We start from the raw sequence: 27,377 nt of genomic DNA, 5'->3' as shown, positions 1-27,377 counted from the left end.
CCATATCTGTAGCACGTTCCTCTGGGAAGGACAAAGCTTGGAACTTGATTGGTCATTTACAACTGATATAATAGTAAAGAACCTACTCAGACGCTTTCCTCAGTTGAAGAGCTATGATAAGAAGGAAGGTAGATTAATGTTTTAATTGATACAAAACAGGATTCTATCAAGGGAGGAAAAGATTCTGAAGGGGGAAACAAAGGTCTCCAAAGACAAATTTCACAGCTGCATCTAATTCCAGTTCAGCTGTGGATGGTATGCTCAAGCTGGCTTTAGCAAAGTTGAAGAGTTGTTCCAGGGTATTTTTAAAGAGATTTTTTGTTTATTTTGGTTTTGCTTTTGTAAATAAAGATGACCAGCACTTGGATCAAAGATGGGTTAGTAAAAGAGCAAACGTCATCTGCTCTTGAAAGATAAACAGAAAGCCCAGCAGAAATTTAAAACTGGAGACTCAGATATATGCTTGCCCATAAGGTACTTCTGGCAACAGAGATCATTTTGGCAATTATCTAATACAGAGACCTACATATAATTTATCTTGTTTAATCCATTCTATTATTTTTGCAAGTTTGAAATATGGTCATAGACAACACTCATTATGTGCCAGGAACTGTCCTCAGATCTTTGCTTATATAACCTCACTCAATCCTTATAATCTGGTAGGCTGCAGTCCATGGGGTTGCTAAGAGTCGGACACGACTGAGTGACTTCACTTTCACTTTTCCCTTTCATGCACTGGAGAAGGAAATGGCAACCCACTCCAATGTTCTTGCCTGGAGAATCCCAGGGACGGGGGAGCCTGGTGGGCTGCCATCTATGGGGTCGCACAGAGTCGGACACGACTGAAGCGACTTAGCAGCAGCAGCAGCAATCCTTATAATTACTCTATGAGGTAGGTTAAAAATAAAGTCTCCATCTTACAGATGAGGAAACTGAGATCTAGAAAAGTTAAGCAATTTGCTCTGAGTTACACAGTGAAGTTGGACCTTGGAGATAGTATAACTCTAGGGCCTACACTGTTACTACTCACACTCTAAAAAAGATATTTACAACTGAAGCCTAGATAAACCACTTTACATGTAAAGTATAAAATAGAAGCTTAGATAAACCCATTTTACCTGTTTTTAAACTGGGTTGATATCAAAATTATTTTTTAAACTGTGCTATGACAAACCTGATAAGCTTTAGATTTAAAACTTTAATCTGATGAGCATGATAAGGGTTAGAAGAACATTCTCCATCTGCACTGGGAAAGTTTTTCAATACTAAAAGTTTCAAGTGGCATAGACTCTAACTTCAAGTGAATAAAAGATGCAATAAATTAGAGAGATGCCTCCTCCCGACTGGGAAAAAGTCACAGAGACTCATATTGTTTAGAAGAGCACTGGCAGTAAGGAGCTCTTTGGTAATGTCGATGAATCAGAACAGAAAATCACAAGCAGAAAATTTTGGCAAGCTGACACAAAAGGAACACCTAGCTGTTTAAGAAAACTAATGGTCTAATGGGTACATTCTATAAGAAGAAGTATTGCACACATTACTGTGAGATGAGATTTGAAGGAGACAATTGCAAATTTAACACAATGACGATGCTAAATTTTTCAGGACCATGGACAGACTCTCATGGAGCTCCATTGGCCAAAAAGACTCGAGGTGAATTGGTTCTCTTCAATATTGAAATAATAATCAAAAATCTAAGTTAAGCAATCTTTGACAATACTTAAAAATTTGGAGAAAAAAGTAATGGAAAATAATCTTTTATTTCTACAAATCTTGTTATAAACATATATGTAAAAGTCGCTCAGTCATGTCTGATTCTTTGCAATCTCATGGAATTCTCCAGGCCAGAATACTACAGTGGGTAGCCTTTCCCTTCTCCAGGGGATCTTCTCAACCCAGGGATCAAACCAAGTTCTCCTGCATTGCAGGCGGATTCTTTACCAACTGAGCTATCAGGGAACAGAAGAATATATAAATTTGTAAAACTCTATTGTACTGCTGATATTGGTAGAAGGATCTTGAATTTATTGTGTTAACCTGGATGTAGATATGTAGGTGTAGTTTATATGTTGTCTCAAGACAGGTTTTCATGTTAGAGCTGAAAATGGATACATTAAGTTATTATGTATTTGTGTATTAGTCGCTGAGTCATGTCCAACTCTTTGTGACCCCATGGACTGTAGCCCACCAGGCTTCTCTGTCCATGGAATTCTCCAGGCAAGAATACTGGAGAGGTTAGCCATTTCCTTCTCCATGGGATCTTCCCAACCCAGGGATTGAACCTGGTTCTCCTGCATTGCAGGCACATCCTTTACCATCTGAGCTATCAGGGAAGCCCTAAGATATTGTATACATAAGTAAATAATGAAATACTAGCCACTTTAACATATAAATTCTAGAATTTCAATGGCTTAAAACTAAGAAATTTATTTCTTGCTCACTAAAATTCAACTGGCCAACAAGACAAGAAAGACTACTATTTCCAGTCATTCTTCCTGAGGCTTTACCATCTTCATCCTCGAATTTCAATGTAATCCAAATAGTGAGAATCCAAATAGAAATGTAGGAGAAAGTAGGGGATAACACAGGAGGATTTCACAGCACAGACATAGAAGTGAAATTTATCACTTACATCCATATACCATTGGCCAGAACTCAGTCAAATGGCCACACCCAGCTGCAGCGATCTGGTGGGAGGGGAACAGTCTGGCTGTGCACCCACAAGGAAAGAGATAAATCTGATAAACAGTCACTTTATGTTGGATGGGCAATCATTTGACCTACAGTACAACTGAAAGTGTAGCGTAACAAAATATTTAAACTGGAAAACTACTCTCCCCTCAAGTCTGGGGAAATGTCCATCATAAAGAGCCAGAGCAAGAATCTTGCCAAGAGGCTAATCATGTATAGAATGTAGTTCTGAGCTTCTTCAACTCTAGATACCAAGTCTGAGGCTGTCAAGGCAAGTGGAGAGATATGGTTTGGTTGCCTAGAGCTACCATCGGCACTTGCACCTCCCTTCACACACCTGGTCTCTCTGATGGATGCCGTGATGAAGGAGAACAAAGCAGGAGAATACACAGGCACATCCCCAGTTCAACCCAGCACTACGAGGCAGTGTCCTGGAGTGTAGAGGTTGAATGAATATGGAAAAAAGCAATAGTCCAGGTATGCTTTCACTGTTTACTAGTCAGGCAACAGGTGATAAACCTTTTTGTGTCCAGTGCCTCATATGCAAAATGATGAAAATAATCACATGCCCTACATATTGGTGACGGTTTAGTAAAAAACAAAAGTCCTGATGAAAGGTATATATGAGAGAATAAGCAGCTACTGAAAGAGAGAGGAAAAGTAAGTGACAGACGATTAGGGAGGAGAGCATCCTTTGAATAAACCTATCACTGTGATAGTTGTGACAGAAAGTGGCAATAACCAAATAGAAAAATGTGATAAGCTTAGAAATTTCTAAGAGCTTGAAAAAATAAAATCGGTCATGGCATACACCCTGAAAGACATTTTGTGGAAATTCAGAACCTACTTGCTTCCAGATGGAATCAAACATGCTCCCAGCCACAAGCCAGAAGGGTAAAGAAAAAACCAAAAGTTACGTGCAATTTTAGGTAGCAATGAATGACATTTCTCACATGGTTTCCAAATTGGGACCTGATTTCCCCTCTCCTTCTGAGTAGGAGGCAAAGGTGAAATTATACACCACCTGCTCCCCTAACTTGCACCTGTTACTCTTTGTTTCTAGAACTTTTACAGTTTTTCTTAGATTTTTGAGTCTTTACAATCTCCAAAGAAGAAATCAAAGAGACTAATGATATCCATGTGTGTTTTTATGCTAAGTCGCTTCAGTCCTGTCCGACTGTTTGTGACCCCATGGACTGTAGCCCTCCAGGTTCCTCGGTCCATGGGGATTCTCCAGGAAGAATACTGGAGGGGGTTGCCACACCCTCCTCCAGGGGGTCTTCCTGACCCAGGGATTTAACCCATGTCTATTACGTCTCCTGCTTTGGGCAGGCAAGTTCTTTACCACTAGCGCCACCTGGGAAGCTCAATATATTCATATCTTCTCAAAAAACATGCAGACATATAATTTGATGTGTTCTTTTTCCCCCAAGAAAGGAAGATTTTGTGACTTAAATTCCTACAGTAATCATAGAAAATATTTGTAGCTGAGAGGTTCCCAGACGTTCTTGGGCTTTGTTTTCCAGAGAAACTTACAATATAATAGACAAAGAAGACTAATTCCACACCACGATAGGTCTTCACTCATTTAATCAGTGGCTCTGAAATGCAGACATAGTGCAGCATTTTTAGCATGACAAGGCAAGAATGTGTCTATTCAGCCTGAAAATAAAGCAGCTTTATCTCAAAAATGACTTGAATGTCATCAGCACCAAAGCACCCTAAGATCCTAATTAAAGTGATGCTATTAAGTGAAAATACTGCAGAAACTGTTCGTTAAAGATCACTACAGCAGCTAATAGAAGAGGTTCCAGAATGGGTTGTGCCAGCTTTTAAAACTGAAACCTTTTGAACTTTTCAGAATACCATACTTCAAGACACAACACAACACATTTCAATGAACACCTAAGTGCAATATGTCTCAGAGGGTCCAAACCAATCACCAACCAGCTGATGCCTAAAACAGGCTACCCTGACCAATTCCTTTTTATAAAGCAAAAAGCAAAACCAACATGCATTACCAGAGTGTAGCCCACTCTCCAATCCTGCTTTCTTCAGAGAAAACTTCCATTAAATGCTCAATGCCAACAAGATGCCAACATGCTATAGAAACTCTCTTCTAAGAAGCTTAAAGCTCTTGGCTCAAATTATCTCGCAAGTAGTGTGAGCAAGAAGATAGATAACTTGCATCAAGAAAGATAGTCTCACAGATGCATGTAAATCAGTGAAGTCAGAACACTCTCTCACACCCAGACACAAAAATAAACTCAAAATGGCTTGAAGACTTAAACATAAGACCTGACATCATGAAAATCTTAGAAGAGAACAGAGGCAAAACCTTCTCTGACATAAATTGTACCAGTGTTTTCTTAGGTCAGTCTCCCAAGGCAAAAGAAATAAAACCAAAACGAAACAAATAAGACCTAATCAAACTTATAAGCTTTTGCACAGCAAAGGAAACCATAAAACGAAAAAACAGCCTATAGACTGGAAAAAAAAATATTTGCAAATGATGCAACCAACAAAAGCTTAATTTCCAAAATATACAGATAGTTCATATAACTCAATTACAAAAAAAATCCAATCAAAAAAATGGGCAGAAAATCCAAATAGGCAGTTCTCCAAAGAAGACATACAGACGGCCAACAGGCACATGAAAAGATACTCAACATCATTAATTATTAGAGAAATGAACATTAAAACTACAACGGAGGTATCACCTCACACTGATCAAAATGGCCATCATCAAAAAGCCTACAAATAATAAATGCTGGAGAGAGTATAGAAAAGGGAATCCTCATACACTGTTGTTGAGGATGTAAATTGGTGGAGCCACCATGAGAACAGTGTGGAGTTTCCCTTTAAAAAACTAAAAATGGAGTTACCATATAATCCAGAAATCCCACTCCGAAGCATACATCCAGAAAAGACAAAACCTCTTATTCAAAAAGTTACATGCAGCCCAATGTTCATAGCAGCACTATTTAGTATAGTTAAGACAAGGAAGCAACCTAAGCGTGCATTACCAGATGACAGATAAAGAAGATATGGTGTGCATAAACAATGGAATATTATTCAGCGATAAAAAAGAATGAAATAATGCCATTTGCAGCAACATGGATGGACCTAGAGATTATCCTACTAAGTGAAGTAAGTCAGACAAGGACAAATACTACATGATATCACTTACATGTGTGTGCTAAGTCACTTCAGTTGTGTCTGACTCCGTGTGACCCTATGGACTATAGCCCACCAGGCTCCTTTGTCCATGGGATTCTCCAGGCAAGAATACTGGAGTGCATTACCATGCCCTCCTCCAGGGGATTTTACCAATCCAGGGATCAAACCCATGTCTTTTCCGCCTCCTGCTTTAGCAGGCTGGTTCCTTACCACGAGCACCACATATCACTGATACGTGAATTTTAAACAATAGTACAAATGAACTTATTTGCAAGACAGAAACAGACTCACAGACACAGAAAACAAACTTATGCTTACCAAAGGGGAAAGGGGCAGGGGGAGAGGAATAAATCTGCCACAGGGGATTAACGATGCACGGTACTATATACACAACAGAAAAACAGCAAGGATTGATTGTGTAATATATTATATTATACTATATGCAATTCCCTATGGAATTATATTCAATATCTTATAACAAGCTATAATGGAAAAGAATTTTAAAAAGGAATATACATATGTATATATACACATATATATGTATATATGATCACTTTGCCATATACCTAAAACTAACACAATATTATAAATCGACTATACTTTAACAAAAAAAGGAATAAATAAATGATCATCTCAGATTTTTACTTACTCCCCTAAAACATGTGTTTCTTCCTGGGCTCCATCCCTTCCTTTCACTCTTTTCTCCACCTTCCTTTCTGCCTCAACCTTCTCCAGCAATTGCTCCAGCAGTTCTTCCTTCTTTTTTCCCTGTACCATCAGTTTTGTCCCTATCTACTGAGTCCCCATCAGCCTACAATTATGCTAGTATTTCTCGAATTAAAAAAAAAATTTTAGTCTAAATTTCACAGTCCAGCTACCTTTTCTCTCCTTACTTTTACATGGAAAACCCTTTTAAAAGTTGTCTAAACTCACTGTCTTCAATTCCTCCCCTCTTCTCATTTACTCTTGAATCTACCACCGGAATCAATTAACTTCTGTGTTGTGAAAGCCAAAGTTCAAGTCTCAGCCTCATCTCACTGGACTCACGGGCAGCCTTGCAAACCGTTGATCACTTCCTCCTCCTCCTTAAACCACTTCCTTTATCTGGCTTCCAGGATGCCACACTGTCCTCATTTTTCTCTCACTACACTAGCTGTTCCTTCTTGGTGTCTTTGGCCAACTCCTCCTCACCTCCCTGAGGTTTATAAAGCCCCAGGATTCAATCCTTAGACCTCCTCTCTTCTCTATTTACACTCACTCTCTAGGTGATCTCATTCAGTCTCATGACTTTAAAAATACCATAAGCTAGCTGATGACTCCTAAATTTACATCCCAAGTGAGATTTCTCCCCTGAACCCAGGCCCATATGTCCAATTAGCCATAAACATTTCCACTTGAACATTCAAAAGGTATCTCAAACATTATCATGTCCAAAAGAATGGATTCCCAAACCAAGATCTTCCTCCAGTCCTGGCCATCATATTTAATGGCAACTCCATGCTTCCCAAGTGGCCCTAGTTGTAAAGAATCCATTGCCAATGCAGGAGACATAGACATGCAGGTTCAATCCCTGGGTTGGGAAGATCCTCTGGAGGAAGGCACAGCAACCCACTCCAGTATTCGTGCCTGGAGAATCCCACAGACAGAGGAGCCTGGTGGGGTCACAAAGAGTAGGACACGACTGAAGCAACCTAGCATGCACACACGCCACACTACCAGCTACTCAGGCAAAAAACGTTGATGCCATCTTTGACTTCTCTTTTTCTCACAGGTTGCATTTGATCCATGAGCCAATGCTGATAGTTTCTCATTCTAAATATATCCAGAACCCAATCTCTTCTCCCATTGCTCTAGTTCCAGCCACCCTCTATGTGGGCTAGCTCCCTGATTCCATATGCACCCCCACTGTAATCTGTTATTAACTTTGCAACCCAAGTGATCCTTTTAAACCATAAGTCTAGTCTAATTACACCAATCCTCTTCTCAGAGACTTCCCATCTCATGCCATCCTATGTCTTCAAATCCTACAGGAGGTGGTTCTTCGCTGACATTGGATCCTACGACAGTGCCCGCCTTCATCCCTTCCTCCAACCCCAGCCATTCTTCCAACATTGTAATTTCTCCAACATGCTAGCTGTTCCTCCCACATTAGGGCTGGCGCCCTATTTGGTTCACTACAGTACCCTAGGGCTTCCCTGGGGGCTCAGACAGTAAAGAATCCGCCAGCAATGTGGGAGATCTGGGTTCGGTTGGGAAGATTCCCTGGAGGAGGGTATGGCAACGCACTCTAGTCTCCTTGCCTGGAGAATCCCCACGGACAGAGGAGCCTGGTGGGCTACAGCCCATGGGATCACAAAGAGTCAGACACAACTGGGCGACTAAGCACACTGTACCCTAAGCTCCTAATACAAACCCTGACATGTAAGTATTCACCAAATATGTGTTGAATAAGTGAATATATAATTTGTGTAATTTATTCATGGCATCAGGAAGGAGAACCACAGAGTAGAACACACACCCTAGAAAAAGTCACCATCCTCTCTGACATCATACCCTAGGGACCCACCTGCACATAAGTACACTCAGCTCAAACAAAACCTTGACTCCATGTGTCCACAGCCTTCAAGTCAAGAACTTTAGCCAAGCAACTCTGTACCATCTTCTGGAAGTTTCCACCGCTCTCAAACCCCACTCATTAGGGTCACTAATCTTCCCAACACGTCACGGATGCTGTACCCAAGCCCACCTGAGTCTCTTAGAAATCAGTGTTCAAGTCATAAGAGGACTTTTAAAAATTAACAGGACATCCAAGCTGCAGAATAACTACAATCAAGTCATGTTTGAGGCCAAGAGAATCAATTCTGTATTTCGCCACCTAGGAATTCTTCTGCTTAAACAAACTGAATCTGTTTGGAACAGAAACTCTCTTGGAGGGTATGTTTAGCATGTTAAGGTCTGCATCATAGGACTCATCACCTTGAGAAAGTCCGTTTCTCTCTTCTAAATAATGAGAAGCTCAGCACAGGGATGTCGCTGTTGCTCCTGAGTGTACTTCACTAGCTGGAGACGATCTATCTTCTGTGAAGGAGCCATTATGGTCTCTGATGCATTCCCCTTTTTAGCAGCTTTTATTGATCTGCAAGCGCCCAGCCAGCCACCACACCACTACGGATATGTGTAATAAAAGCTGATACCGGCGTGCTGCCAGCACAGGAGATAAACGTCCTTTTCTGAAATGGTAACAACTCTGCTGACCCCAAAAGATGAGATGCCACCTTCCAGTTTGAAATAAACCTCTGGATTCCTACAGGTTTTAAAATAAGCGTTTATGACAAGAGACGATTTGCTAGGGTAAGGGCGACCCTCCATTTTATAAGACTCGCATTGCTGCATAGATCACTTATACTTTTTATAATCAGTTTTTACAATTAATCTAACTCTTCAAAATGCAAGTTCAGTGTTTAGTTGGGATGCCTACCCAATGGTTACTACTGAATGTACAATCTGAATTTTGGTCTATGGTGCTTTATGCAGAGGGTCCTGGAAATCATTTTTCTAGTTTAAACTCAGCACAGACTTAACCAATATAATTCCAGGAGATACAGTGGTCATAGAAAATGTTTCCTTGATAAGAATCATTTATTCAGCTTAGTTAGAGAGCCAAGCAATGTAGCCAGATGTATATTTGTCTGCTGAAAAACAAAAGATTTATTCTACTATCCAAATGACAGAAATGGTCTGCCCTTAGTAGATCGCATAGCTAAAGGAGAAGTTCTCTAAACCTTCCCTGTAAGATGACCAGCCTGAACAACGGTCACTGCTGTTTGGGAAGAGAATCCACTTCCCAGTGACGTGGAGAGTAAACGTGTCTCTCATCCATTGTCGAGCTGGGACGCGGTGGTCTTCACAAGCAAAGATGGGTTGGTTGGCCGTGATGTCTTTCCGTCCCCAAACTGTTCTGTAGAGGATGCATGCTTTCTATGAGCAATGTTGCTCACCAACCATAATGGGGCCAGGTGCACCAGAGACTTGGAAATAGATACTGACCCTGTTTACCCAGCATCACTGACCCACGCCAGCTGGAAGTCATGAAAAGTGAACTGAGGTATGAACCAGAGAGGCATTCACAAAGACACAGTCTCTATCTTCTGGCCGTTTTCTGACCAAACTCTCTGAGAAGAGATTTGAGGAAGCTGCCCTTAGTAAACAGTGGAGAGGGAAGTTTTGACAAGACAGCCTGAAGACAAGCCTGGTGATAAACACTGAGAAACTTGAGGGAATAGTCACATATGCCAGACCCAGAGGTAATCCACGATGGGGACAAGAAATGGAGATATGGGACTTCCCTGGTGGTCCAGTGGCTAAGACTCCACGCTCCCAATCCAGAGGGCCTGGGTTCAGTCCCTGGTCAGGGAACTAGACCCTGTATTCTGTAATGAAGATCCCATGCAGCCAAATAAATACATATTTTTTAAAAGAAAAAAAATGAAATGGACCTAGCCTTCTCTTTATCCAATATGCTGCAGGCAGGGGGCAGGGGCAGGTGGTGGTGAGGACCAGACTAAGAAAAGCATGCCAAGAAGAGAAAGTGGGCAAGATCATAATGAAGAGGTCCAGTCCAGGATATGTGGAACAATCCCCACTTGAAATTCTCCTCATGTGAATCAGAGATATGGGTGCTTTAAGAAAATACAAACCTTAACAAAAGAAATAAATCAAAGTTTATCGTATGCATTACAAAGCAACTCACAGCAGGTTTCCTTTAGTCGTGAGTTTCCCTAGTCCAGTGAAATTATGGCTCTTTGTTAAATAAGACTTCCAGATTGACTGCATTAACGGAAATAAACCTTCATTCATCCAATAACTATGTATTAAATACCTATTATGGACCATGCATTATGCAAAACACTGCAGATAAAAAGATGAATAATAAGTAGTTTAAAAATAGTCTTAAAAAGGAGGGAAACATATGGGGAAACAAAATGTCACTGGTGCTAGGAAGATGTCTGTCGTGTGACAGAGGGCTAAGGAGGAAGAAGGCAATTCTCCCTGGGAGACAGAGGTGATGGAACCCAAGCAAGACTAGGAGGAGGGGCCCGTGGCTGATCCCTGAACGATAAGCAGGTGCAGGCCAGACTGAGTTGGGGGTGGGTAGAAGCAGGGACAGAGGCTTCTAGGCAAAGGAAGAAGCTTCATTATCAAAGGCTCTCAAGTATCAAACAGTTCAGCCTGTTTGGGGACCAGGAGTCCTTCATCAGAGCTGGAGGAGAGCAAGCTGGAGAGAAGCAGGCAAAAGGATGAGATGGGCAGGTTGCGGGCTAGGGGGTGGGGAATGTTGCCAGACCTGTGAGTCCTCACACGCCAAGACGACCTTATCGTGGACCTCTCGTGATCGACGGGCTGGGAGGAGCCACTGAAGAATTTTGAGCAGAGTGATAACATGATTAGATTTACATGTAAGAAAAATCACTCTGAATGGAAAGCATTGACAGGAGATGAGATTAGAGAACAGGAAAACCAAACAGAGAAGGCTACAAGAACACAGGTGCTGTGGACCTCACCACAGCAGCAGTATCGGAATAGTGTGGGGAGATGAGCAGCAAAGTATCAGGAGGAAAAGTGACTTCACTGCTCCGATGAGTAGGGCAAGAACGAAGAGATCTCTAAGGATGACTCCCAAGTTCCTGGTTTGGGCAAGTAGGGAGGCAGTGAGGTCATTTCCCGAGATGGAGGAAAATGAAAGAGCAATGACTGGGAGAAAACGAAAACAGGTTCTTTGGGACCTATGGAACCTCCAAGCAGAGATATCTAACAGGTGAGGTGTTTGCGTGGAGGGTCTGACTGAGAGATTCCCAGTGCAATAGGTTGTGAACATCAAGGCCAAAATCGGTCATGGACGTGAGATGGCTCAAGGGGACAGTGGGGGAAAGAAAAAGAAGTGGTACCCTGGAGAACACTCACATGGGCTGAGAAAGAAGAGCTAGTGCTGGAGAGGAGGTAAGAAACAAGACAGAAACAGACCAGGAGAGGACAGTGCCCCCAAAGCCAGAGAAGGTGACGTTTTCAAAGAGAAGGAGAGGAGTGACTCCAGCATGGGAGCTGGGGGGGAAATCCCGGGGCTAGGGCCTCAAAGTGCACTGAAGGTGAAGAAGACAAGAAAGCCAGGCGAGGAGAGAGGCCACACCTGGAAAGAACAAGGGCTGAGCAAGATGAACTTCTGTTTTGTGTTAACACATTCCTGAAGGAGGAAGTGAGGGGAAGAGGTTGAAGACACAGAGGCCAGCCCTTCCCAAAGTCACTCATCTCAGGAAGGGCAGGAAGAGCATCCTTGCAGAGCACGATGAATAAAGCAGCTCATCCACATGGGACCTGAAGATGCAGGCCTGCCCAGAACGTCACATGGGCATCTCTTCAGCCCTGTGGTTACTGAAATATGAGCGTGAAAGTTATTCTGCTCCAATGCCCCTGAAATCCCCTAGGACTTTCATGACCCCTAGTAACTTCAGGTCCGGATCTGGTGCTTGAAAAGCATTATCAGGTGAAAATGGGACCCCTGCTGTAATTCTGACGGGCCTGTCCCATTCCAGCTGGAGCTCATATGGCGTGGGAACATACCATTGCTCCTGGCTGAAGTCACCCGCACAATTCTAAGAATATAATTCTGACTCCTTCCTACCAGTGCTCAGCTTTTCCTTTCCTAGTTCACCTGAGGTCCTCCCGTAGGGTCCACAGGGCTTCCCAGGGGCTCGTGCTCAGTCTATGGTGGGCTGTGCTCTCTCTGTCTCCATGCCTTAGCTACTAATCTTCAGTGTCTGATTAAGTTCATTGGAGGGAGGGCTTTGGTTTACCTTTCTGGCCCTTAGAGCACTGGGTTTTTCTCCACAAGCTACAGGAAACCTGCAAAGCAAGAATTGATGTGCACATTCGTCTCTATCTCAGAAATAAGCCATTTTAAAGCCTTGGCTTCCTCTTCTTACACCACATCAGAAGGGGGGAAAACCTTTAGAAAGGTTTATCCTTTCTAAACCCTTCCCCAGGAGCAACTCTCAGCGCAAACTGTTGGTTAAGGGTTACCTGATTCTCCTCTTTGTTACTACTTACAAAAGTCAGTCACAGACTGACTCAAAGTTTTCCAAGAATTTTCTTTAAAGAACCTGCCTCCTGAACACTAAACAGTAGAGTCTGAATAAAATGTGAACTTTTTTTGATCAGAACAGCAACAATCTTTCAAATAGCTTCAGTGTGCATGCATACGTGTGTCCCATTTGCCTCAGGTCTGTTTGTTGTTGTTGTTTTAAGAAATAAAATATTAATATCACAGATGATTTGAAAGCTCCATCCCAATTCCATTTCCTTCCTTGTCCTGAGAAAGATAAACGTCATCCTTCATTTTGGGTTTATCAGTCACATGCATATTTGTATAAAAACAAATAAACCATATCTCATGTTATCTGATCTGTTTTTGAGTTTCATATAAATGACATCATTTCATTCTGCACCCTGATCCTTTCACTCCAATTTCATCTTTCTCCACTTGGAAACACGTAGGTCTAGTAGATGTCTTTTAAATATACAGTGGTAGTTTCCATCATATGAACAAACCATACCTATTATCCATGTCCCTATTAATAATGAACACAAAGTTTTTCCTTTTTGTTGACTTATTTATTTTATTATGATAAGACAGTGCTGCCGTGGTGACTCCTGGGTGTGTTCCATGGACTCATGAGTGTGTACAGCCTGGGGCAGAAGTGTCAGGAGACAGGGCAGGTACGTCCTCAGCCTCGCAAGGCATTAATTAGCATACAGCAGCACAGGAGCCCGGAGCTTCTTTAAGGTAAAGATAAGCCTACCCCATCTAGCTCTAACAAAACACCCCGGAGCCTTGGGGAATAAGAGTTGTGTCTGCCTAGATAGAACTGCTATTACAAATATGAAGAGAAATGGAGGGCAAATCTGAATGAGAGATTGCTCTAGAGCAAATAAAGTGTCCAACAGAGAGAGCTTCAGAATATAGAACAGCAGGGCTTTTTCAAACGCAGGAAATGATATAAATTTATGAAGATGACCTAATATAAAGTAAATTGCCTTTTCTTGGCAAAATACTTGGACGCCAAAAAAATCAATTGAAATAATTCAGATACTGCAGTCCCCCATAAAAGCAGCAAATCTGTCAAACTTCTCTGAATGCCAACAGCAACCTCTGCTCAGAATAAACATCACCTGTAGAAGATTCCTAGTGACTCCTAGAATGGGCCTTTAAACATCATCTCTGTGTATACAGATTTACGAAAAATAAACTTTTTTCATCCTTAAATCACCTGTGTGTTGCCTGACATATTTATACTTGCTGGTATTTTAAAATATTGCTGAACAGAGTATCTCTGATAAGATTTCTTAAAATCTGAGAGCAATAGCTGCTTTTTGGGAGAAGGACTAGGTGTCTGGGGGACAAATGTGGGTGGAACGCAGACTCGACAAGTATTACCTTATCATTATTAATTAATCACTTTTCACTGAGGCTCAGACTTCATTTTATCAACCCACAGATAACCTAAGTACATCTTAGGACCAACTGTCCGCTTTTTGGCAAATCTTCCCCTAATCGCTCCAGAACTCAAGAATCACTCAGGACCTCAGCACATAAATCTCTCAAAGAACCAAACCTGGATCTCCAAAACATACAAACAGCCCATCCAGCTCTATATCAAAAGAACAAACACCCAATCCAAAAATGGGAAGAAGATCTAAACAGACATTTCTCCAAAGAAGACACACAGATGGCCAAAAAGCACATGAAAAGATGCTCAACATCACTAATTATCGGAGAAATGCTAATCACAACTACAATGAGGTTACCACCTCACACTGGTCAGAATAGCCATCATCAAAAAAAAAAAAAAAAATCTACAAACAAATGCTGGAGAGGGTGTGGAGCAAAGGGACTCCTCCTACACTGTTGGTGGGATGTAAATTGGTATGGAAAACAGTATGAAGGTCCCTTTACAAACTTAAAATAGAGTTACCATATGATCCAGTAATCCCACTCCTGGGCACATATCTGTACAAAACCATAATCTGAAAGGATACATGTATCCCAATGTCCACTGCAGCACTATTTACAATAGCCAAGACATGGAAGCAACCTAAATGTCCAATGATGGAGGAATGGATAAAGAAGCCATGGTACATATATATGATGGAATATTATTCAGTCATAAAAAATGAAATAATGCCATTTGCAGCAACATGAATGGACCTAGAGATTATCATACAAAGAGAAGTCAAAGACCGATATCATATAATATTACTCATTAGTTAGTTAGTTCAGTCGCTCAGTCGTGTCTGACTCTTTGCGACCCCATGAATCCCAGCATGCCAGGCCTCCGTGTCCATCACTAACTCCCGGAGTGGAATCTAATTTTTTTTTCAAAAAGTTACAAATGAACTTATTTACAAAACAAAAGCAGACTTATTGACAGCAAAAACAAACTTATGGTTGCCAAAGAGAAAACATGGAGGAGGGGGATAAATCAGAGCTTGAGATGAAAACATGCACACCGTTACGCATAAGATAGATGAGCGACATATAGAACAGGGAACTCTATCCAATATTCTGTAATAACCAACATGAGAAAGGATGAGAGGAAAAGAATCTAAGAAAGAATAAATATATGTGTATGCACATATATCAGTTCAGTTCAGTTCAGTTCAGTTGCTCAGTCATGTCCAACTCTTTGCGACCCCATGGACCACAGCATGCCAGGCCTCCCTGTCCATCATCAACTCCCGGAGTTTACTCAAACTCATGTCCATTGAGTCGGTGATGCCATCCAACCATCTCATCCTCTGTCATCCCCTTCTTCTCCAGCCTTCAATCTTTCCCAGCCTCAGAGACTTTTCAAATGAGTCAGCTCTTCACACCAGGTGGCCAAAGTATTGTAGTTTCAGCTTCAGCATCAGAACTTCCAATGAATATTCAGGACTGATGTCCTTTAGGATGGACTGGTTGGATCTTCCTGCAGTCCAAGGGACTCTCAAGAGCCTTCTCCAACACCACAGTTCAAAAGCATCAATTCTTCGGCACTCAGCTTTCTTTATAGTCCAACTCTCACATCCATACATGACGACTAGAAAAACTACAGCCTTGACTGGACGAATACATATTTATATGTGGGACTTCCCTGGTGGCTCAGTGGTAAAGAATCTGCCTGCCAATGCAGGAAACACAGGTACCATCCCTGGATTGGGAAAATCCCCTGGAGGAGGAAATGGCAACCCACTCCAGTATTCTTGACTAGAAAATCTCATGGATAGAGGAGCCTGGGGGCCTACAGTCCATGCAGTCATAAAGAGTCGGACACAACTTAGTGACTAAACAACAATACGTATAACTGAATCACTTTGATGTACACTTGAAACTAACACAACACTGTAAATCAACTATACTCCAATAAAATTAAAATATTTTTTAAAAAGAACTAAACTTGGGGTTTTTGTCAGTCTTCTGCATACTGCCTGTTTTCTCTTTGAGGACAGGAGCTATTAATACCTGTCTCACTCAGGATCCTCCAGCCCCAAGTAATGTGCCTGAAATAGCTGGAACTCAAAAGGCATTTTTAGAATAAACACAGAGAAGTGTTCTTTACCATACAATGGTTTTTAAATGACCCAAGGAACATATTCATTATTTTTACTTGTTTTATATACTGGTATTCTTGAAAAGTTTTGTTTAGCAAAGGGTACAATCCTCGAAGGCATTTCATTGGAAGGCCTATGAGGGCAGATATTTTGCCTGTTTCATTAACTTTTATGTCCAAAACATACCTGAGTCAGTGCCTGACACATAGTGGGTGCTCAAAAAATGTGTGGAATAAATGAAGATCCTCAGTTATGAAGTATTCTACACACCAGGAATCCAGTTCCTTTCTCTATTACGTTTCTTAATTCTTTTAATTAATTTCTTTATTTTAATTGTGGTAAAACAGAGTTAGTGATGGACAGGGAAGCCCAGCAAGCTGCAGACGATGGGGTCCCAACGAGTCAGACACGACTAAGTGACTGAACTTATATGAAACATAAAATCGATCATATTAAGCACTTTTAAGAATACAGTTCTGCAAAGTATGGACACCAAGGGGGAAATGAAGAGTGGGGTGAACTGGGAGATTGGGATTGACATATACACACGACTGATACTATCTATAAAACAGATAACTAATGAAAACCTACTGTACAGCACAGGAAACTCAACTCAGTGCTCTGTGGTGACCTCAACGGGAAGGAAATCCAAAAGAGGGGATATGTCTGTAGATATAGCTTTGCTGTACAGCTGAAACTGATACAACATTGTAAAGCAACTATACTTCAATGCTGCTGCTGCTGCTGCTAAGTCGCTTCAGTCGTGTCCAACTCTCTGCGACCCCATAGACGGCAGTCCACCAGGCTCCCCCGTCCCTGGGATTCTTCAGGCAAGAACACTGGAGTGGGTTGCCATTTCCTTCTCCAATGCATGAAAGTGAAAAGTGAAAGGGAAGTCGCTCTTAGTGACCCCATGGACTGCGGCCCCACCAGGCTACTCCGTCCATGGGATTTTCCAGGCAAGAGTACTGGAGTGGGGTGCCATTGCCTTCTCCCTATACTTCCATAAAAATTAATAATAAAAAAAGAAAACAGTTCTGTACTTTTACTACATTAAGTATATCCATATTGTCATGCAACCAACACGACATTTCTCCATCAAGTTTTTAGATTTTTTAACCTCAATCTGCAACACAGCATTTTAAATCATCAGAAAGAGAGATGGTGAGTTTTTATCACACAGTCCTAGACTGGAACAAAATGAGCTGCTTCATTTTCCCTCTTCCTTTTACAAACTACCACCCTGCCATGATCCTTTCTGCAACATCTCCATCTCTCTCAATTTGCTCTTTCTTTCCCCTGCCTCACCCTGCTTTCTTTTACCTCTCTTTTACTTTCTCTCAACCATTTGCCCATTATTCACCCTTTGTCACCTACATTTAACTTTCTCATCAAATGTGAAAGGGTTTGACGTTCATACAATCCAAACCCACTCTTTTATACATGAGGAAACAACGTCCTTTAAAAGAATGTATGTGAAGATCATGGCATCCTGTTCCATTACTTCCTGGCAAATTGATGGGGAAACAGTGGAAACAGTGACAGACTTTATTTTCTTGGGCTCCAAAATCACAGCAGATAGTGACTGCAGCCATGAAATTAAAAGATGCTTGCTTCTTGGAAGAAAAGCTATGACCAACCTAGACAACATATTAAAAAGCAGAGACATTACTTTGCTGACAAAGATCCATATAGTCAAAGCTATGGTTTTTCCAGTAGTCATGTATGGATATGAGAGTTGGACTATAAAGAAAACTGAACGCCAAAGAATTGATGCTTTTGAACTGTAGTGTTGGACAAAACTCTTGAGAGTCCTTGGACTACAAGGAGATGAAACCAGTCAATCCTAACCTAAAAGAAATTAGTCCTGAATATTCATTGGAAGGACTGATGCTGAAGCTGAAGCTCCAATACTTTGACCACCTGATGTGAAGAACTGACTCATTAGAAAAGATCCTGATGCTGGGATCGATTGAGGGCGGGAGGAGAAGGGGACGACAGGGGATGAGACGGTTGGATGGCATCACAGACTCGACTGACAGGAGTTTGAGCAAGCTCCCAGAGTTGGTGATGGACAGGGAAGCCTGGCATGCTGCAGTCCACAGGGTCTCAAAGAGTTGGACACAACTGAGCAACTGAACTGACTGACTGACTGACTGGATACATTGTCTGAAAAACAGCAGACATCCAGTCAGTTAGAATAAATGTGCTGTCCACTCATCCACCAACTCATGCACAGCCTTCTCTCTGTGTGTATTTTTGGGGGTAAGGAGTTATAAAAGTATCTGCATCTGAATGAACACTTGTGACTCTACTATCCAATGTCTAGACGTATACGTGTGTGTGTGGGGGGGGATGTGTGTGTGTGTGTGTGAAGAGTCTAATCTAGAGTGTGTTTAGGATTCTGCCTGAAGGCCTAGGATTACCTACTAATAGCAAAGAGGGAGGAAATATTTTTAACTGACAATCCAAAGTGGAATATAGAATCGATCCTCTAATTGATCCTTACCAACCCTACAGTAAAAGAATAAATAAACTGACCTCTGCAACAGAAATAAGGCTCTTGACTTCATTGGCTCAATAAGAGAGCTCACCCCTGAGTTCCCTGACCAGATGATTCCTGATCCAGTTGAAACAGATGTGACCTCCTGCAAAAGAGCCTGATCCACTCATACATGACAATGAACTTGGGAAACCATGAGCTGGAGTATAAGCTCCCTGAGGACAAGAACCACATGATGACTTTGTTCTCCCCCAACACACATGTAACATACATGCACGGAGATGCACACCCTATACAGATATCATGGGTTTTGTATGTATGTGCCTGTGAGCAGGTAAAGCCTCCAGATATTATGAAACCAAAACTAATAGAACTATTTATCCTTTGGGCTTATTATTTCATCTTCCCCTTTCTGCTTATCAAGGGCAAAGACATTTCATAGAATTCACTACTGCATGTTATATTATACACTGATTAGCTCGTTAGATGTTATTTTTATTTCATCTGTATTTATTTATTGTCTCTCTCCACTGCCCACCCCACCATGGAATATAAGCTTCTCCACAATGCCCAGTCTCTAGACCCTCAAATATTTGTGGAATGAATGCATATGTCATTCATTTCTATAATCTCAGCATCTACCACAGTGAAAAAAAAGAAAAAGAAATAAAAAATTACAGCACAAAGGTGGACGAAATTCTGTTGGCAGGTCTCAGGGCCAGGTGAAATGTTTTGCTTTAAAATGACCTTCCTCTCAGTGCTAAGCTGAAGACTTCCAGCAGGTCTCACCTTTGTGAACTCTAAATTACTTCCTGATTTTTTGTATCTTTGAAAGAGCAAGTTTATTTTTATTGAAGAATGGTTGATTTACAAAGTTGTGTTAGTTTCAGGTAAACAGCAAAATAACCCTATTTTTTTTTTAATTTGGGGAATCAATATACCAGCCTCTTCTCTACCCACCGCACCCCCCAACACACTCTATGGCAACAGTAGAGTGGGGTGGATAAGTCTCCAAACCCAGAGCCAGAACTCAAAGCCTGACACCTTCATTTTCTTATCATGAGAATGTGACAAGTTAATGGAGCTTTGTGTGTCAGTTTCCTCAACTGTAGAATAGAGATAAATAATAAAAATACCCACTTCAGCGCAGTATCATGAAGAATAAGTTAGCTAATAAACGTAAAACTTAGAAGAGTACCTGGCCATCAAGTTTGATCACTATTAATCAAATAGTAATACTATTAATAAATAGTAATACTAATAATAAATAGTAATAGTATTACTTTGGCTGAGTGCTGAAGAATTGATGCTTTTGAACTATGGTGTTGGAGAAGACTCCTGAGAGTCCCTTGGACTGCAAGGAGATCCAACCACTCCATCCTAAAGGACATCAGTCCTGAATATTCATTGGAAGGACTGATGTTGAAGCTGAAACTCCAATATTTTGGCCACCTGATGCAAAGAGCTGACTCATTTGAAAAGACCCTGATGCTGGGAAAGATTGAAGGCGGGAGAAGGGGACAACAGAGGATGAGATGGTTGGATGGCATCACCGACTCAATGGACATGAGTTTGAGTAAACTCTGGGAGCTGATGATGGACAAGGGAGGCCTGGCATGCTGAAGTCCATGGGGTCGCAAAGTCGGACACAACTGAGCAACTGAATCGAACTGAACTGAAATATTATTACTATCTGAAATGATGGCCATTAGCCACATATGGCTGTTGAGCATCTGTAATGTGACCAAGGGAGTGCTTTTTAAATGTTTTTAAGTATGATTATTTTCAGCTTAAACAGACACATGTGGCTGGTGGCCACCCTACAGGCAGCACTGCTACAGGGGATCTCAGTTCACAAGCTCCTTAATGCAGTCCTCGCCTGCTCTCCAGCTCCTGGTCTGCTCCTCTCCCTCGCCCCATAAATCAACACTCACAAGGCCAAACGGAAGGGTCACACCTCCAAGGCTGGGCCTGTGCTGGCCTCTTTGCCTGAAATGCCCTCTCTCCCCAGCCACCTCCAAACTTCCTGAAGATCTTGTTCAAATTTCATTTCCTCAGGGCAACTCTCCCCAACTCCCTCCCTTCTGACCTCATCCCACTGCTAACACAATGAAGCGTCACCTTCTCTGGGTTTCTCTGCATCTGTTTCTGTCAGTTTTGTTATCCCAGACTCATCACTTACTCTATGTGATACTAACAGAACAATGGGAATTCTAAGGACCAGTCTGTCTTTGTTCCAGTGATAGGGGCCCATTCGCTAATACCTGTGCAGTAAATATTCGCTGAGTCCATTATTAATCTGTGAATATGTACAAGGTTTTATTAACACAAACTTTAGAACACTGACTACCACTCCATAATTATTTAGGTCAAGTTCTCCTATAAGGCTTATTTTCAAATAATAAGGAAGTTCTTAGCATGTCAGTTGAAGGTCTACAGATTTCAAGCCGTATCAACATAACATTTCAGTACTAACCAAAGAATCTGAATCTTCCCTGGAACAAACTCCTACCTGTGTTTGCTCCTTCTAACAGTCTGGAAGTCTCTAGGATTTCAGAAACTGATCCTGCCATTTATCTGTCCCCAGTGCTCACAGTGACTTACCAGGAAGACACAGATGAAATTGAAATGAAAGAAGACGAGAGGACCTGATTATAGACACAGATGGGAATTCAAGGATAAGTGATCTTTGCCACATCCTCTACTCAAATCCTACCCTCAAGAAGGAAAAAATTAAAATCTTGTCTAACATGAAAAATAACGATTGTGGGTGATATGTATCTATTCGTTGACATGTGTTATCCAAAACTGTATTCTGTTGCTCTTACTCCTTAGCAAAGCTTTTGCTCAAGAAATCTCCCTTGTTAAATTATGAAGCCTCTGTTGCAATATTAAACTGCCCTGAGAGTCACACTGGTTCTTTTTCCCTATCACAATTTTCTGACTAATCCTTTATTTGGATTCCCACACAGTGTTCCAGCAATTAGAATAAGCTTTTGATGGATACATTTCTGGGAACCTAATTTGTATGAGTTATTTCCCAAGTACCAAGCATCGAGTGGATGTATTTTACAAATGATTATCTTTCCAGCCCTCCAGGAACTTATGGTTCAATAAGACAAACAAATAAATACACAGTGATCAGAAAAGTCTTCCTGTGGGCACAGTCATGTCAGCAGGGCAAGAAACGGATTTCAGAAAGCATATGAATCCAAAGGACTTTGTCTTCAAATCAGATATAGATTTGATTTTTTTTCCTTATTAATTATGTGGTATTATTGTAAAATGCACAAACAGCATTTTCTAATGTAATGAACATTGACTTAATAAATGATTGAGTTCTTTAGGACTCTAGGATAAATCTCTAATTTTCACATAATATTGACAGATTTTACATAGTCTTTTTCCTGATTTCCCTTTTCCCCTGCCCAACACATATCTCCAGAATTTTAATCTAAGATGCTTCCCAAAAAACCAAAGGTCTAAGATAGGTTTTGAGACTGCTAATATACACCGTGAGGTAAATATCTTTCTCTACAATGTCTTAAATTTAAACAAAAGATATAAACTTTTTTTTTTTAACTTCCTGCTAAAATCTGCACATTAGAATTGCTTGTGAATTCTCCTAACATAAGACGCACTTATTTCCACAGTGTGTCCATCCCTGCTGAGAAAAAGCAGATCTGGCTTTCAAAGATTATGTTTTGAGATTAAAAATGAAGATAGTGACCTTAAGTCTTTCAAGATTTGTAAGTCTGGCATGCTATCTATCTCAATAATACCTAACAAGGATGTCAAATGGATAGAAATGGCCATGGTTAAGCAGGAGCTTGCTGCTGACAGTGATTGCTGTATTCTGGGTGATGGGAAACAGTGTTTCCATTAGTTCAAGTGACATACAATGCCCTGCCAACTCGAGGAATCAGTGTATTCAATCCCCCTGCTGTGCCCTGTCCATTTTCTGTTGCTTCCATTCAAAAATCAGTCCATACAAAGTCAAAATGTTGTACATTCTTCCCCTATCCCTTTCCCTGTCGCTGTTTCCAGCTTCACCGGAAGAACATGTCACTATGGTAACCAATCCCTCTGGTGCACAGACCAAGTCAACCTTTCTAGTCCGACTGCCAAGCAGAGTAACATGGAATCAAAGCTCTCAATGGAGCTACCAGAAGTCATGAATTCCAGCCCCCTTTTTCTTAGTGGGGTTAACCAATATCAGGCAGAAGGATACCAGCCTTGTTCCACAAGATGTTCAAGAAAGAAAATTCAAGAATGTCCTTCAGCAAGTCCTACCAGTGTTTATCAGTCGTTATTAACATGAATCCTTCCTCACGTTTCCGCTAACTTCCTATCATTCCAATTTTAATGAAAGCAGAAAATGACACATAAAGTAACATTTTCCTGAATCTGAAAATTTGAAAACTGTTACAGAGTCAACCATTGTCAAAATCTATTTGCTTCCTCTTTTTTCCCCAAACCCAAGATGCTCTCTTCTGCAAATCTCTTATATCCTGTACAGTTTGACAAAGTTGTAGAGCTCCAAGCGGGTCACCCTACTTTACTAAGAGTCTAACCATGAAGCAGATGTGATGTTTGTAATAGTAACACATTCTTAACAAAATCATCTAAAATCCCTAGTCCTTTCTACAGAAGATGCAGAACAAATACTAAGATGGATTCTCTTTCTGAACCTACCCACCTAAATCTGAGTGGCCACCCAAACTATACCCACTGTTTGTCTTTCTTAAACAACTGACTTTTTTTTTTTTTCAAATTAATAGTTTTTTTCTGATCCACTTCAACATTTTAACAAATCAAAGAACATTAGTTTTCACAAACAAGATTTTAAAATAGCAGCAACCCTGCACTGTCATTATTAACATTAGGAAAAACTACCTCATACGGTAGCCACAAAGACTTTTCAGACAACAACATTGTTTTCACCCTGGTATTACCATTTAACAGGTGAAGAAAATGCAGGGGGTGGGAGGAACTCATGAAACGGCACCACAACTTCCAGGGTGCAGCTATCATTAATGCATATTCCAGCACGCACATTCCCTTCTTCAAAGCAATATTACTATACATCCAAACAATATTTCAGTGAGCTAATGGAACAGGATGCTCCCCAAAGTATAAATCATGCAAGATCTACAAACTGCATCAGATGAGCAGACTTTAAAAAATTTTTGTGATCATATTAAAGTATCAAGTAAATTTTTATCATTAGCAAATGCAGTTTGTTTTCTGCCTTCATATACTCTGGATATTTTTTCTACAAATCTTCTGAAAATAGTATTTTTTTTCTCTCTTAAGTACCCCCTCTGGTGTTAAAGGGGAAAAAAGAAAGAAAGAAAAAAAAAAAAACACCTACTTTCGTGTGCTTATTAGATCCTGCTAATATTCAGTGTGCAGGAGACATTTTTATCAACCACTCAAAAAGACAGATCAAGAATTGTGGTGTGCTGCTACAAGTCGACAGGCTTTGGGCTGAAATAGGGCCGGGGCTGTGATTTACTGATGTTTCTATGACTAGTGCCCGCATTATGCCGGGCAGAGTATAGCACTTCAACATTTCTGGCATGAATAAGGCCTTCCCTGTGAGATGTTTCCCCAGTTGCCTTTGATGAATCAGTTCAACACGTAAACCAAAGATTAAAACTAAGAGCCTGTCTACCCCGACGTAACACTCTTAAAGTGTTTCATTCCTCTGTTAACCGCACAAGATTACAGATTCCCTTCCTTTTCAGAGACTACTGAAGCATCTTCCTGGGTTAAAACCCCTGGACCATGAGATTCTATCGGAATCCCATCAGACAAACGCAAGACCAGAGGCTAAGTAGGGAGAGGTAAGCCTCATTACGAGCTGTTGGGAGGCAAGATGTGGCCACTTCAAGGCTCAGCCGAGCCCGGATAACCTGACCTCCTGATACCAAGAGATCTGAGAGGCTGCGGCCGGGCGAAGGCAGGAGAGGGCAGCCGGGCCTAGAGGCGCGCGGCTCTCCGCAGCGCCGCGCCACGCCTCGCCTCTAAGCGCTTACCTTTCCGAATCAAGGCCGCGATCTCAGGGTCGAAGCCTTGTCGGTGGCACTTCCTCCAGAGGCCCATGTTGGTGGAGTTGTACTGCCGGCTGCACTCGTCGGCGGGGCTCATGGCGAAGAGTTGCCGGCGATTCCGGGCCCGCAGGAGCTTGCCCTCCCAGCGGTCCAGGCGCGAGCGGCTGGCCCGGAGTGGCAAGTTGTTGTTGTTGTTGTAAATGAAGCCGGGGTCGATCCGGCGAGTGTTGAAGGCCTTGCACCTGTCCCGGTGCTTCCTGGCGTCCGTCTCGTACCAGTGGTCCGAGCATATGGCCACGGCCAGCATGCCGAGGGCGCAGAGCGCTAGCGAGAGGCCCGTGTAGAGCAGTAACCTTCCGGCAGCCATGCCTCCGCTTCGCGGCTACACCTTGGGCATGATCCGCCGCAGCCTCGCCTTCCCTCCGCGCGCCCGGAACAAAGCTGCGGGCGGCCGAGCCGAGGAGGGGACGGCAAGGGGACTCCGCAGCGGCGCCCCTCGGCCCCTGCCTGCTGGTGAGCAGCCCAGGGACTGCAGGGGATGGGGGCGGGCAGCGTAAAAAGTTCTGATCGGGAGAAGCTCCGGCGATCCCCTGGGCGTCCTCCCGAGCAGGCGCAGCCTCGGGCGGCGGCGCGCCCGGCCAGACCGCCTCCCGCCCCCTCCCTGCCCCGCAAGAAGCTGCCGCTCAGAACCCACCGCGTCCGCAGCACTCAGCCGGGTTTCGGGCGGCGCTGCCCTCGGGCCGGAAACTAAACACCAAGTGCCCTCCGATGCGGTGGGACTCCTGGGCTTTCTTTGTGCAGAGTGGCGGGACCCAGTCGCTTGGCTTTCTTGGGGGAGGGGGTCTATCAGGAGGAGATGGTAGGCGACGGGATAAATTGAATCACCACGATGCGGCCGGCCAGCGCAGGAAACCTCCAGATGCCAGGGTAGGCTGCCCTGAGTCCCGCCTGGGTCTCTCTCTCAGCGACTCTACCCTTCCTGGTCTGCAAGAGAAGAAATATTCTTCTTCTCTGGATCGGGTCTTTTACCAAAAAAATAAAAAAAAAATTCTCTGTCCTCTGGTCACCAGCAGGTCCTTTGCCCCTTCTGGCCAGCGCGGAGCGTTCAGAGGCGGGCTCCCAGTCGGTGCACGGTCTCGGCCGACCTTTCCCCGCGAGCTCCCGGGTCGTCTGCCTCTTGCTTCGCCATTCAGGCGGCCCCTCGGGCCGACAGTGCGGTCACCCAGACGGCGTTACCGGACGAGCCTTGGTCGGGGCTTAGGAGCGACTGGGAGGCAGCCCGCGGGCGCGAAAGGCTGGCTGCGCTAAGGAGGGTGCACCCGGCTGGGCGCACAGCGCGGGACGCGCGGGGCTCAACGCACGGCGCCTTCAACACCATGGACAGGTCGCGCGATCGCGGCGCCCGGCCCGCCCAGCAGCCAGCCCCCAGGGCGTCATGCCGCCCCCACCACTGCCTTCTTCTTCCCGAAGTGTCCACCCGGCCACCTTCAAACCCGCCTCTCCCGCGACGCCTCCGCCTCACTTCCTTGGGCTCCCGTGTAGCCCCGGGAACGTGCTGCCCGGGTGCTGCAGGTACCCAGAAAAACAACGGCTCCGGCCCTTCGACGCAATCCGCCCCCTTCTCCCGCCACCTGAGCACCGGCACTCCAGCACTCCGTCTGCTCGGTCCAGCTAGGGTCAGCCGCTCTCAGACTGCACCATTTTCTTCGCAGCCCACCCAGGGGTTGAGATGCCGGCTCACTCGGCAGCGCGCAGAGAGTCGTGTCCGGCCTTGGCGTTCTACGATCCGGCTCCAAGAGCGGTGGTCGCCGAGGTGAATGGGGCGAGGGTGGGGGAGGGAGGCTGGGACTCTCAGCTCCCCGTCCCTGCCTCCTCCTCTAGCCGCGGCGGCTCCGGGACCTCGCGGTCTCGGCCGGTGCCAGGGAGCGAGAGCCCAGGCTGCGCCGGGGAGGCTCGGGAAATCGCATCGCCCGGCTGCGGGGCGCTGGAGGAAGCCGCGGCTTTGCTCTCTTGCTCCGGCGCCGGGCGCTGCAGCCTTGGCTGAAACCCACAGACGAGAACACGGAGCGCGCAGCCAAAAGCTAGTGATGTCATCCGTGCAACGTGAGCCTCATCTCTTATTTTTCTAGCATCCTTAAAGATAAAGTGCACCATTTCCCAGGCACAGGATGTCTAAGGCTTATTCTGTGACCAGGCAAGTCAATGGTGTCTGGCTAGGTATGTGCACAACCACATCCATATTTATGCACATATACATATATGTGATATGTAGCATGTTTACGGGCGTTAGTAGAAATGTAAGGATG

General features: G+C 43.2%; 1 protein-coding gene across 2 annotated transcripts in view; it reads right to left on the bottom strand.

Annotated features, from left to right (window-relative positions):
- TMEM178B (transmembrane protein 178B) overlaps window positions 1-27,129 on the bottom strand; it is a 415,372-nt gene extending 388,243 nt beyond the window's left edge. For both annotated transcript variants that reach the window (XR_011566341.1, XM_070788270.1), the window contains exon 1: window positions 25,057-27,129. Coding sequence is in view for 1 of the 2 variants with exons in the window: in XM_070788270.1 (XP_070644371.1) it covers window positions 25,057-25,438 (382 nt within the window). In the remaining variant the exon portion in view is untranslated. The remainder of the gene's footprint in view (window positions 1-25,056) is intronic.
- Between the last annotated feature and the right edge of the window lie 248 nt (window positions 27,130-27,377).

This window comes from Bos indicus, chromosome 4 (genome assembly GCF_029378745.1).
Source record: "Bos indicus isolate NIAB-ARS_2022 breed Sahiwal x Tharparkar chromosome 4, NIAB-ARS_B.indTharparkar_mat_pri_1.0, whole genome shotgun sequence".
NCBI lineage: Eukaryota > Metazoa > Chordata > Mammalia > Artiodactyla > Bovidae > Bos > Bos indicus.
Note: the sequence above shows the minus strand (reverse complement) of the source record. Positions and strands in the feature narration are given on the sequence as shown.